The sequence below is a fragment of the Thalassophryne amazonica genome, chromosome 1 (genome assembly GCF_902500255.1).
Source record: "Thalassophryne amazonica chromosome 1, fThaAma1.1, whole genome shotgun sequence".
Taxonomy (NCBI): Eukaryota; Metazoa; Chordata; class Actinopteri; order Batrachoidiformes; family Batrachoididae; genus Thalassophryne; species Thalassophryne amazonica.
This window is the reverse complement of record NC_047103.1, coordinates 172,547,880-172,562,122: the sequence shown is the minus strand read 5'-3', so window position 1 is coordinate 172,562,122 and position 14,243 is coordinate 172,547,880. Positions and strand designations below refer to the sequence as shown.

The 14,243-nt window shown below is 42.4% G+C and overlaps 1 protein-coding gene across 1 annotated transcript in view; it reads left to right on the top strand.

Moving 5' to 3' along the window:
• The window catches only part of LOC117520386 (kalirin-like), a 167,552-nt gene that overhangs the window by 100,491 nt on the left and 52,818 nt on the right, over window positions 1–14,243 (top strand). The window contains 6 exon segments of the mRNA XM_034181767.1: window positions 506–617; window positions 1,671–1,861; window positions 1,953–2,054; window positions 2,229–2,383; window positions 5,529–5,631; window positions 12,312–12,507. Of these exon segments, the coding sequence (XP_034037658.1) occupies window positions 506–617; window positions 1,671–1,861; window positions 1,953–2,054; window positions 2,229–2,383; window positions 5,529–5,631; window positions 12,312–12,507 (859 nt within the window).

The following is a 14,243-nucleotide window of genomic DNA, read 5'->3' as shown; positions in this document are numbered from 1 at the left end:
CAAGCTTGGCTGATGTAATCACACGTGATTCAAATCCATATAGTTTTTGAAAAAAATAAAAAGGTACGATACTTTTTGGACAGACCTTGTATTTGTAAATCTGTTGGACCCCAGGAAGAGTAGCTGCAGCAAAGCTGCAGCTAATGGGGATCCAAACAAACAATAAATGGCTGGGGGCTCTTCCGGTGTCTCTCCCGTTAAGACTGTAACAGCCGTCACTTTCTTTTATTTATTTATTATTCATTTCTTCTCCATGATTCATCTCCTGTCCATTGTTCATGTTGCAGCTCCGTTGGGAGACAAACAAAAAAATGCCCGTTCCACGTTTTTGGGAGATGCTGACAACCCAGAGACATGAAGGTCACTAAACTCAACAAACTGAGAGAGAATAAAGTATTCAAAGTGATCACTTTATCCACAGAGTTCAGTCATTCAACAAGCAGCTCAGCAAAACAAACCAGACAGTGAGATTTTCACAAGCTTCTGACACTTTGTGTCTGTGTAGGAGCTGTTGGCGTGCTGTGAGGAGGGAAAAGGTGAGATAAAAGAAGGTCTGGATGTTATGCTGAGTGTCCCAAAGAGAGCCAACGATGCTATGCATGTTAGCATGCTGGAAGGTATCTCTCACACACACACACACACACACACACACACACACACACACACACACACACACACACACACACACACACACACACACACACACACACACACACACACACACACAAACTGTCCTGATCCTATTGCTGCTTAGAAATCGTGACCATTTGGTCTTGGGTGGGTATTAATTCAATTCAGTTTATTTGTGTAGCGCCAAATCACAGCACAGTGCATCTCAAGGTGCTTCACAAGAGCAGGGTCCAAGAGAGCGTACCCAACCATCCGTTCTGGAAACCACAACAATATAAACCAGGATTATTTGTTGTTTGTTGTCTGTTTTCTCCAAAACTGATGAGATTTTAATCACGTGTGCCGGACTGGATAAGAAAATCAGATGGTACGAACACAGAGTCACATGACTGCTGGTGCTTCACATTAAAAGTATTTTGGTGAAGCCACTATTCATCCTATGATTTCCACTCACCACAGGAAGCTGCACAGCTTTTACTGTGAAGGAAGTAAAAGTCTTTTAATGTGAAGGAACTCGAAGTATGGAACTAGAAATATTTTACTGTGAAAGAGATGAAAGTATTTTATTGTGAAAGATCCAAAAGTATGGAACTATAAGTCTTTTAGTGAGAAGGAACAGAAAAATTTTAACTGTGAAGGAATTTTTTATTTTTTTATTGTGAAAGCACTGAAAGTCTTTTACTGTGAAGGATCTAAAAGTATTTTACTGTGAAAGAGCTGAAAGACTTTTACTGTGAAGGATCTAGAAGTCTTTTACTGTGAAGGAGCAGAAAGTCCTGAGGTTAAGCAGTATTGGGGTTCAGTGTCTTGGTCAGGGGCACTGTGGCACACGGCAGAACCTGGGGATTGACTCTCCTGGTTTGTGGTTTGTGGGTATCTGCTTCAGAAGTATCGTACGTTTTTGTCTGAGGTCTGAGGCGCTGTGGAAATGGACATCAGGTTTTCCTTTTGGCCTTTTTTCTGAGGTCAGGTTTTCTGTTAAGCTGTGTCCTCCTGGTGGGCGGGGCACTTAACCTGTCGTTGCTGTATGTCCCTGTCAGGTCTGGAAGAGGGCCTGGAGGTCCAGGGAGAGCTTCTGCTCCAAGACTCCTTCCTGGTTTGGGAGCCTAAGTCTCTAATCAGGAAAGGGCGGGAGCGACACCTCTTCCTGTTTGAGCTGTCACTCATCTTCAGTAAGGAGGTCAAAGACTCATCTGGACGAACCAAATACCTCTACAAGAGCCGACTGAGGGTAACGCCCACTGAAATTCTACAAGCCGTCATGGTCAGCCCAACTCACCCAGAACACTTTTACCAGCATTTGTTTATATTTTGTCTCCCAGACATCAGAACTTGGGGTCACAGAACATATAGAGGGCGACCCCTGTAAGTTCGCCCTGTGGGTTGGACGAACGCCGACGTCGGACAACAAAACCGTACTGAAGGTACGTATGCTGTACAGGGACAACAGTCACGCAAGAAAAACTGAACCAACACGTGACAGACGAGGAAATTGATGTCTCATGGACACGGTTCACAGCAGCAGAGTCATAACCGCCACCCGTCTTCACGCATATGTAACTACGAGAATAAGCATCTACTCCTTATTCACACCACAGGCAGCCTCACTGGAACTGAAGCAGGAGTGGGTCCGCAGTATTCGCCAGGTGATCCAGGAGAGGCGGGGCCACCTGCGGGGAGCTCTGAGGGAGCCCATCCCCCTCCCAAAAACACCGAACCCCACCCTGGGGAGACAGCGCAGCATCTCCCGCAGGTCAGCACGCATTGATTAGTTTCAATCTTCCATTCCAGCTTATTAATTAATCAAAAACCTAGACAGAGCTTTAATTCATTTGAAAGCTTGTCTCTTAGTCTTGTCCATCCAAATTGGAAGTCCCAAAAACCAGTTTTATTTGTTATTATCTATCGTCCACCTGGTCGTTACTGTGAGTTTCTCTGTGAATTTTCAGACCTTTTGTCTGACTTAGTGCTTAGCTCAGATAAGATAATTATAGTGGGCGATTTTAACATCCACACAGATGCTGAGAATGACAGCCTCAACACTGCATTTAATCTATTATTAGACTCTATCGGCTTTGCTCAAAAAGTAAATGAGTCCACCCACCACTTTAATCATATCTTAGATCTTGTTCTGACTTATGGTATGGAAATAGAAGACTTAACAGTATTCCCTGAAAACTCCCTTCTGTCTGATCATTTCTTAATAACATTTACATTTACCCTGATGGACTACCCAGCAGTAGGGAATAAGTTTCATTACACTAGAAGTCTTTCAGAAAGCGCTGTAACTAGGTTTAAGGATATGATTCCTTCTTTATGTTCTCTAATGTCATATACCAACACAGAGCAGAGTAGCTACCTAAACTCTGTAAGGGAGTTAGAGTATCTCGTCAATAGTTTTACATCCTCTTTGAAGACAACTTTGGATGCTGTAGCTCCTCTGAAAAAGAGAGCTTTAAATCAGAAGTGTCTGACTCCGTGGTATAACGCACAAACTCGTAGCTTAAAGCAGATAACCCGTAAGTTGGAGAGGAAATGGCGTCTCACTAATTTAGAAGATCTTCACTTAGCCTGGAAAAAGAGTTTGTTGCTCTATAAAAAAGCCCTCCGTAAAGCTAGGACATCTTTCTACTCATCACTAATTGAAGAAAATAAGAATAACCTCAGGTTTCTTTTCAGCACTGTAGCTAGGCTGACAAAGAGTCAGAGCTCTATTGAGCTGAGTATTCCATTAACTTTAACTAGTAATGACTTCATGACTTTCTTTGCTAAAAAAATTTTGACTATTAGAGAAAAAATTACTCATAACCATCCCAAAGATGTATCGTTATCTTTGGCTGCTTTCAGTGATGCCGGTATTTGGTTAGACTCTTTGTCTCCGGTTGTTCTGTCTGAGTTATTTTCATTGGTTGCTTCGTCCAAACCATCGGCATGTTTATTGGACCCCATTCCTGCCAGGCTGCTCAAGGAAGTCCTACCATTATTTAATGCTTCAATCTTAAATATGATCAATCTATCTTTGTTAGTTGGTTATGTACCACAGGCCTTTAAGGTGGCAGTAATTAAACCATTACTTAAAAAGCCATCACTTGACCCAGCTATCTTAGCTAATTATAGGCCAATCTCCAACCTTCCTTTTCTCTCAAAGATTCTTGAGAGGGTAGTTGTAAAACAGCTAACTGATCACCTGCAGAGGAATGGTCTATTTGAAGAGTTTCAGTCAGGTTTTAGAATTCATCATAGTACAGAAACAGCATTAGTGAAGGTTACAAATGATCTTCTTATGGCTTCGGACAGTGGACTTATCTCTGTGCTTGTTCTGTTGGACCTCAGTGCTGCTTTTGATACTGTTGACCATAAAATTTTATTACAGAGATTAGAGCATGTCATAGGTATTAAAGGCACTGCGCTGCGGTGGTTTGAATCATATTTGTCTAATAGATTACAGTTTGTTCATGTAAATGGGGAATCTTCTTCACAGACTAAAGTTAATTATGGAGTTCCACAAGGTTCTGTGCTAGGACCAATTTTATTCACTTTATACATGCTTCCCTTAGGCAGTATTATTAGACGGTATTGCTTAAATTTTCATTGTTACGCAGATGATACCCAGCTTTATCTATCCATGAAGCCAGAGGATACACACCAATTAGCTAAACTGCAGGATTGTCTTACAGACATAAAGACATGGATGACCTCTAATTTCCTGCTTTTAAACTCAGATAAAACTGAAGTTATTGTACTTGGCCCCACAAATCTTAGAAGCATGGTGTCTAACCAGATCGTTACTCTGGATGGCATTTCCCTGATCTCTAGTAATACTGTGAGAAATCTTGGAGTCATTTTTGATCAGGATATGTCATTCAAAGCGCAGATTAAACAAATATGTAGGACTGCCTTTTTGCATTTACGCAATATCTCTAAAATCAGAAAGGTCTTGTCTCAGAGTGATGCTGAAAAACTAATTCATGCATTTATTTCCTCTAGGCTGGACTATTGTAATTCATTATTATCAGGTTGTCCTAAAAGTTCCCTAAAAAGCCTTCAGTTGGTTCAGAATGCTGCAGCTAGAGTACTGACGGGGACTAGCAGGAGAGAGCATATCTCACCCATATTGGCCTCTCTTCATTGGCTTCCTGTTAATTCTAGAATAGAATTTAAAATTCTTCTTCTTACTTATAAGGTTTTGAATAATCAGGTCCCATCTTATCTTAGGGACCTCGTAGTACCATATTACCCCATTAGAGCGCTTCGCTCTCAGACTGCGGGCTTACTTGTAGTTCCTAGGGTTTGTAAGAGTAGAATGGGAGGCAGAGCCTTCAGCTTTCAGGCTCCTCTCCTGTGGAACCAGCTCCCAATTCAGATCAGGGAGACAGATACCCTCTCTACTTTTAAGATTAGGCTTAAAACTTTCCTTTTCGCTAAGGCTTATAGTTAGGGCTGGATCGGGTGACCCTGGACCATCCCTTGGTTATGCTGCTTTAGACGTAGATTGTGGGGGGGTTCCCATGATGCACTGTTTCTTTCTCTTTTTGCTCCGTATGCATCACTCTGCATTTAATCATTAGTGATCGATCTCTGCCCCCCTTTACGGCATGTCTTTTTCCTGGTTTTTTCCCTTAGCCCCAAGCAGTCTCAGCAGAAGACTGCCCCTCCCTGAGCCTGGTTCTGCTGGAGGTTTCTTCCTGTTAAAAGGGAGTTTTTCCTTCCCACTGTTGCCAAGTGCTTGCTCATAGGGGGTCGTTTTGACCGTTGGGGTTTTTCATAATTATTGTATGGCCTTGCCTTACAATATGGAGCGCCTTGGGGCAACTGTTTGTTGTGATTTGGCGCTATATAAGAAAAAAAGTTGATTGAGTTGATTGATTCACTGTCAGCTGTCTGTCTGTGTCCATCAGGGAGACCAGCGAAGACGCAGACAGTCTGGGTGACGCCAGCAGCCAGCCGGACACCGTCTCCATCGCCTCAAGAACGTCACAAAACACTGCCGACAGTGACAAGGTGAGGTTTGGATTGTTCCTTCTACCAGGATGTGTGGAACACTTTGGAACAGGTGTCTCTGAAGCAGAACTATACACTGGATGCATCCCTGCATCCTAACTGGCAGCTACCCAGACAGACTAACGGCCTGCTTCTCTGTCCCAAAAGCAGTGGTGGGCACAGATAACCAAAAAATGTACTTCGATAACAGATAAGATAACTGAAAAGTTATCTTTGATAAAGATAAACCACCCAAAAATGTATCTGAAGTTACAGATAATCAATAACCGATAAATTCCGGTGTTGTCTATGAGACATTTGCAGTTACTAAAGAGCCGAAATTGATTTTTAACACGATCGCTTTTGAAAGCATCAAAAGCGGTAAAAAAAAAAAAAAAAATAAGCAAGAATGTTTGACCATGCTGCCCCCTGCAGGAAACAGCACAGACAAATTGTGAAAGAACCCACAAAATCAGCTGTTTACTAATCAGAATCATTTTTTCTTTCAACATTCTGCTCCTGCTGGAAGCTCTTGTTTACAACAGCGCTCCCACCACAGAGACACACCGAGAGCAGCCATAAGACCAGCTTCCTATGAATTTCAACACGCCGGTCAGGCGGAGGTCTTGAAAAATAAAGTCATACTAACTTATGGTTTTTTGAAAATACTGATAGAATAACTCCATTAATGTCAATTCTGTCATTTGTACAAAGTTAAAATATAACATATATCTTTTAATGTTGAATAAGGCACTAATTCTGAGGTTTTGTAACAAACACAGACCGCAAAGCATTCTGGGTAAAAATGCTAAACAGTGATTGGATCAGTAATCCGTTATGTAAACCAACACGTTAATGTGATGTGTGTTGTGTGTTGGTTTAAAGATAAATGTGCTTTTGTAAAATATTCCATTTTTATTTGTAAAAACAGGCATTTTTACGGAGCCCTGGAAGTGTCATCGCAGTTGCATGTTTTAAAACTTTTATGATGTTGTAAAATGTGCACTCAATATTAGTAAGTAAGTAAGTAAATTTATTTATATAGTGCCTTTCACAGACATAAGGCCATGTACACACGTTGTCGGGTATTTGTAAAACCGAATATCTTACCCTTTCAGTTTGGGGAAAAAACTTAAATCCACACTACGTCGTTTAAAAAAAAAAAAATCCATCCACATCGAACCGTATAAATGTATTGTAATGAGTCTGCCAAACCTTTGGGTGGCGGTACTGATTAAAATTCTATCCAATCAGGAACCTTATTCTCTTGTCGTCACTTCCACAAAAACTAAAAACATGGCGCCAACCTCGTCCATGTGGACCAATAAGGAGTCGGAATTACTTCTAACCGTAGTTTTAGAATACAAAGTTAACAAATATATGCACACAAAAAGCGCCTGGACAATGGACAATACCAACACTTTGAGAGCAGCCGTGTACCCAGAAGTTTAATACTGCCATGAACACTCCTGGCCAGTAGATGGCAGTAGCGGCCTTGAAAAAATGTCAAAGATAATCCGTGTCTGCTACATTTAAGATGCATGGAATTTAACAAACGCAAATACACTAACGTCTATAAACCCAGAGAATATATTCACGAGAGTTTTAGGCACTAGAGTTTAATGCTGTTATCTGTGGACCCTGAACACAGTGAAATGCATTTGTCCTGTCGTGAACTTCTGAGATTACCTTATGCTACCCATAATGCATTGCTGCCTGGCACAGCATGTGCTCACAAAACCTTAAAAATTAGCACATTACTTTAAAACGAAAACATATATCTGATATTTTCACTTTATAAACTTCAGACATGACAATAATTTTAAATAACTTGTCTAAAATAAGTGGTTAAAATTTGAACCATAAGTTAAACATGTATGCCTCTGGATGACTTGGTGACATTGTGATTATATTAGTATGGTGTTAAAGGAGATGACTTTTTTTTTGGTCACCAGTTCTCCTTTGCTTACAGACCATAGAGTGGTTTCTGTTTGCAGAAGATAGAACAACATGCTTATTAGGAAATTTTTAACAGGTAGGTCTCAACAGCTTTAACAGTTTTAAAAATGTTATTCACTGTTCAGCTTAGTTTAGTACGTTATCGGTCTAAAAGTTATCGGACGGTAATTCATCGGAAGATAATTAGTCCGATGATGGTTTTTAAATTTATCTAAAAAGATAATCCGATAATGAAAACATTATCTTCGATAATTATCTGTTATCGGATTATCGGAAGTGTGCCCACCACTGCCCAAAAGTAGTCATGGATTTAACACACCCAGGTACATCACTGTCCCCCTGTCCAGTCTCCAGAGGTTGTCAACAGACCATGTTTAGGAAACCCCTCCCCCATGGCTGTCATGGAAATACATTTCATTGGGGTCTCTCATTTGACACAACATCATTCCTGGGACCTCCAAGGACTCTCCTGGAGAGATCTGCTACCAAACACCTCCCATCACTGTGTTAGGTGACTAGTTAGTGTACAGTTCTCACAACCAAATAGGAAAACTAGCACCACCAGGAGTCTCAACAATCAGCGGCACATGCTCCAAAGCACACAGTGGAAATTCTTAAACTGACCGTGTTTAAGTCCACTATTTTCTGAGCACATCGTAAGATGCACACGGGGGGTATTCAGTCACTGCACTCATCACAGGTGTACTTTGGGTGTGACATGAAATCAACCAATCAGAGCGTCATCTTTTATTTCCTGTAAGCGCTGGGGTGCGCTGGAACCTGGCTCACTCCTATTTAGATCGAGTCATGTTTTAGATCTTCTGGTGAGTTAACAGAGAACATCCACCAAAGCTCCCTGAGGTGAAGTTTTCTATTCTTCCATTAGTGTTTGCTTTTATTTTGTTAATTACTGTTTTCCTTTAAGTTTCTTTGCGTGTTAAAGCAGAGTGCACGTATGTGGTGAACCCACCTGAAGAACTCTGCACTCAATGAAAGATGAGGCTTTTGGCGGTCAACAGCAGTGTCGTGTTCTGAGTGCCAACAAACATCTTCAAACCACAACGAACATTTCAGATGCCAACGAACTTCTTCACTCAGAAGTGAAGCACCATGGGAAAAAAAACTACCTTTGAGATGCTTCCAAGGCAAACGGTGGTCTGTGTGAGTGTTTGATAGATGAGGTAAATGCTGCATACATTCACTTGGTGTCAGCATGTGCCACCTCAGTAATACAACCCCTGGCAAAAATGATGGAATCACCGGCCTCGGAGGATGTTCATTCAGTTGTTTAATTTTGTAGAAAAAAAAGCAGATCACAGACATGACACAAAACTAAAGTCATTTCAAATGGCAACTTTATGGCTTTAAGAAACACTATAAGAAATCAGGAAAAAAAATTGTGGCAGTCAGTAACGGTTACTTTTTTAGACCAAGCAGAGGGAAAAAAATATGGACTCACTCAATTCTGAGGAAAAAATTATGCAATCACTCAATTCTGAGGAATAAATTATGGAATCACTCAATTCTGAGGAAAAAAATTATGGAATCATGAATAACAAAAGAACGCTCCAACACATGACTAGTATTTTGTTGCACCACCTCTGGCTTTTCTAACAGCTTGCAGTCTCTGAGTCATGGACTTAATGAGTGACAAACAGTACTCTTCATCAATCTGGCTCCAACTTTCTCTGATTGCTGTTGCCAGATCAGCTTTGCAGGTTGGAGCCTTGTCATGGACCATTTTCTTCAACTTCCACCAAAGATTTTCAATTGGATTAAGATCTGGACTATTTGCAGGCCATGACATTGACCCTATGTGTCTTTTTGCAAGGAATGTTTTCACAGTTTTTGCTCTATGGCAAGATGCATTATCATTTTGAGAAATGATTTCATCATCCCCAAACATCCTTTCAATTGATGGGATAAGAAAAGTGTCCAAAATATCAACGTAAACTTGTGCATTTATTGATGATGTAATGACAGCCATCTCCCCAGTGCCTTTACCTGACATGCAGCCCCATATCATCAATGACTGTGGAAATTTACATGTTCTCTTCAGGCAGTCATCTTTATAAATCTCATTGGAACGGCACCAAACAAAAGTTCCAGCATCATCACCTTGCCCAATGCAGATTCGAGATTCATCACTGAATATGACTTTCATCCAGTCATCCACAGTCCACGATTGCTTTTCCTTAGCCCATTGTAACCTTGTTTTTTCTGTTTAGGTGTTAATGATGGCTTTCGTTTAGCTTTTCTGTATGTAAATCCCATTTCCTTTAGGCGGTTTCTTACAGTTCAGTCACAGACGTTGACTCCAGTTTCCTCCCATTTGTTCCTCATTTGTTTTGTTGTGCATTTTCGATTTTTGAGACATATTGCTTTAAGTTTTCTGTCTTGACGCTTTGATGTCTTCCTTGGTCTACCAGTATGTTTGCCTTTAACAACCTTCCCATGTTGTTTGTATTTGGTCCAGAGTTTAGACACAGCTGACTGTGAACAACCAACATCTTTTGCAACATTGCGTGATGATTTACCCTCTTTTAAGAGTTTGATAATCCTCTCCTTTGTTTCAATTGACATCTCTCGTGTTGGAGCCATGATTCATGTCAGTCTACTTGGTGCAACAGCTCTCCAAGGTGTGATCACTCCTTTTAGATGCAGACTAACGAGCAGATCTGATATGATGCAGGTGTTAGTTTTGGGGATGAAAATTTACAGGGTGATTCCATAATTTATTCCTCAGAATTGAGTGAGTCCATATTTTTTTCCTCTGCTTGGTCTAAAAAAGTAACCGTTACTGACTGCCACAATTTTTTTCTTGATTTCTTATAGTGTTTCTTAAAGCCAGAAAGTTGCCATTTGAAATGACTTTAGTTTTGTGTCATGTCTGTGATCTGCTTTTTTTCCTACAAAATTAACTGAATGAACATCCTCCGAGGCCGGTGATTCCATAATTTTTGCCAGGGGTTGTAGTACTTACACACATGCACTGTGCACGTGGATGGGCGTGTGCGGTCACATGACCTCCAGTGCAACTGTTTGTTTTTCTGTCGGGGAGTTTCCTTCCTTCAGTCAGAATTGCTTTTCCAAACGTTCTCCTCTGCTGCTGTTTGAGGTACGTTTGATTTGTTCTACAGCTGCTATTTAGCTCAGGGTGGGGCAGGCGGGTGGGTCACATGACCTCTGACCCTCTGTCTTTAAAAACATACAGTATAACTTCAGAAGCTGTGTGTTGCTCTTGTTTGTTTTGTTAAACTTCTATACTGCAGTGTCCGGGAGTGTTTGGCTAAAGTGACATCGCGGCGTGGCGCATAGCAAAGTCCGGGATGATGACTGGTGGGAGATTCAACATGTGCTCCCACGTCAGGAAGATTGTTGATTTACGTTTGTATAAATGGTCTGTTTGCTTGTGCACTTTGTGGAATAACGATGTCACATTTTCAGTGGAAAGCCGATCACAGCTGTCTTAGATTTGGATTGGGAACACCCCACTATTCCCTATGAACCCCGTGCACGTGTGTGCACGTGTTTCTCCCACCAGATGGGAGCCATGTGTTCCACCAGTCTCACTCTCACTCTCACTCACTCCCTCACACGCGCACACACACACACACACCATTAATCTTTCCTTATGGGGACCTTCACTGAAAGGGTTGATCACAGCAGTCAAAGTGAGGACCAATCAAAACATCTTGAACAAACATCTGCATCCACATACACTCAGAGATCATGACCACCTCGTCTCATTAGCAGGTCACATGATGGACAGAGGTCGACATGCTGTGCTGTGACTAGATGCTAGAGACTGTGTTAAAGTGGAGGTCACATGGTTTAAGTGATGACCCTCAACGGACGGATCAACAAAAACACTTTTATGTTTGGAATGTGAGCAGAAGGGAACTGAGGAGGGAAGCCACCAAGACAACTCTGAAGGAGCTAAAGCTTCTGTGGGTGTGACTGGAGCGAAACACAAACAGATCTAGCCAAAGTTTTGTTATTTTTCTTTGTGTTTTTGTTGATCTCCATGACGTACTAATGATATATCCCTGTTTTAGATCACAGTTCATCAATTTTCGTTTGATTTATCATTTTGAAGACAATATTGATTCCAGCTTCACATCATCTTGAATATTTTACACCATTGAAAGTCTTATTTTTGCAAATCTACTGTGCACTGTTCAGAACCAACACTGAAGTTTAAAGTCCGGTGTCGCAGACCGAGTGGTCCAGCCTGCCTTCACTGCGCATGCGTCATTTAGGACCACAGCAGCACATCTGAGTCTGACTCTCTGAGTCTGAGTCTCGACACCCAAAGTGATCAAAGGGAATAATGTGATTATTAACCATCAGATGACAAACTAAAACCTCTTAAATCATTCAGAAACAAGGTGATAATCGGTGAGTCGTTACTGACACTGTGAAATGATGGAGGTCTGATCGCTTCCTCGGTCTTTTAGATATCTGTTCCTGAGATAGATGATGACTGGAGGCAGTTTGAAGCAGAAACGAGGAGATGATCAGTAAATTGCTGCTGACGCTCAGAAATGACACATGCGCAGTGAAGGTGGGCGGACCAATTTTTAGAGGGAACCCTTTGGTCGCAGACACCGGCACTCTTCCTGTTGGTCCCAACACCACAGAAATCTTAGTCCAGTTCTAATATTGATGAAAGGGCAAGTATGTGCTGCCCCCTGTTGGCAGTAAATAATTTGTTTTTTCCTGTCTCTGTGTTTATTCAGTTGTCAGGCGGATGTGAGTTAGTGGTGGTGTTGCTGGACTTCACCTCCACGACACCTGGAGAGCTCAGTGTTCGCTGCGGCCAGACTGTGGAGCTGGTAGAGCGGTCCACTGAACGGCCCGGCTGGTGTCTAGCCAGAACAACAGACCAAACGCCACTTCAGGTACCCAAAGAACATTATGGACACAGGACCACAAGTCACAATCTGAACATACTCAGAAATAATAACACCAACATTCCACACAGGGAACAACACAAGCATTCCACACAGGGAACAACACAAGTGTTCCACACAGGGAAAACTACAAACATTCCACACAGGGATCAATGCAAATGTTCCACATATGAATCATCACAAATGTTCCACATATGAATCGACACAAATGTTCACGGGGGGAACAATGCAAACGTTCCACACGGGGAACAATGCAAACATTCCACGCAGGGAACAACGCAAACGTTCCACACAGAGTGCAGTGCAAACGTTCCACACGGAGCAACACAAACGTTCCACACAGGGAGCAACACAGATGTTCCACACAGGGAACAAGGAAAATGTTCCACATGGGAATCAACACAAATGTTCCACGTGGGGAACAATGCAGACATTCCATGTGGGGAACAATGTAAACATTCCACACGGGGAACAACGCAAACGTTGCACACGGGGAGCAACAACAAACGTTACCCCTGGGAGCACAGCAAACGTTACACATGGGGAACAACACAAATGTTCCACACAGGGAACAACACAAATGTTTCCACACAGGGAACAACACAGGCGTTCTACACAGGGAATAACACAAACTTTCTACACAGAGAACAATACAAATGTTCCACACAGGGAACAGTACAAACGTTTCCCACAGAGGGAAAACAACAACATTCCACACAGGGAACGATGCAAATGTTCCACACGTGAAACAACACCAATGTTCCACGCGGGAAACAGTGCAAACATTCCACGCGGGGAACAACGCAAAAGTTCCACACGGGGAGCAACACAAGCATTCCACACAGGGAACAATGCAAATGTTCCCATGGGAATCAACACAAATGTTCCACGCGGGGAATCAACAACAATGTTCCACGCGGGGAACAATGCAAACATTCCATGTGGGGAAACAACGCAAACGTCCACACAGGGAACAACACAAACATTCCACACAGGGAACAACACAAGCGTTCCACACAGGGAACAACACAAGCGTTCCACACAGGGAACAACACAAACGTTCTAGACCGGGAACAACACAAACCTTCTACACAGAGAACAATACAAACGTTCCACACAGGGAAAACTACAAACATTCCACACAGGGAACAACACAAGCGTTCCAAACACGGAACAATGCAAAGTTCCACATGGGAATCAACACAAATGTTCCACGCGGGGAACAATGCAGATCGCGAGTACAAGCGCCGAGATGAGTTTCCTCCGCAGGGTGGCTGGGTGCTCCCTTAGAGATAGGGTGAGGAGCTCGGTCACTCGGGAGGAGCTCGGAGTTTAGCCGCTGCTCCTCCATGTCGAAAGGAGTCAGTTGAGGTGGCTGGGGCATCTTTCCGGATGCCCCATGACGCTCGCTGGAGAGGTGTTCCGGGCACGTCCCATTGGGAGGAGGCCCCGGGGAGACCCAGGACACACGGAGGGACTACATCTCTTGGCTGGCGTGGGACGCCTTGGGGTTCCCCGGAGGAGCTGGGGGAGGTGTGTGTGGATCGGAGGTCTGGGTGACTTTGCTTGGCTGCTGCCCCCGCGACCCGACTCCGGATAAAGCGGAAGAAAAGGGATGGATGGATGGATGGATGTTTTGGTTTTGATATGTAATTTTTATTTTCATTTATTTTTATATATTTTTGAATGTATTTTTGATTTACTACAATATACGAGGTCTGTCCAAAAAGTATCGTACCTTTTTTTTTTTTCAAAAAC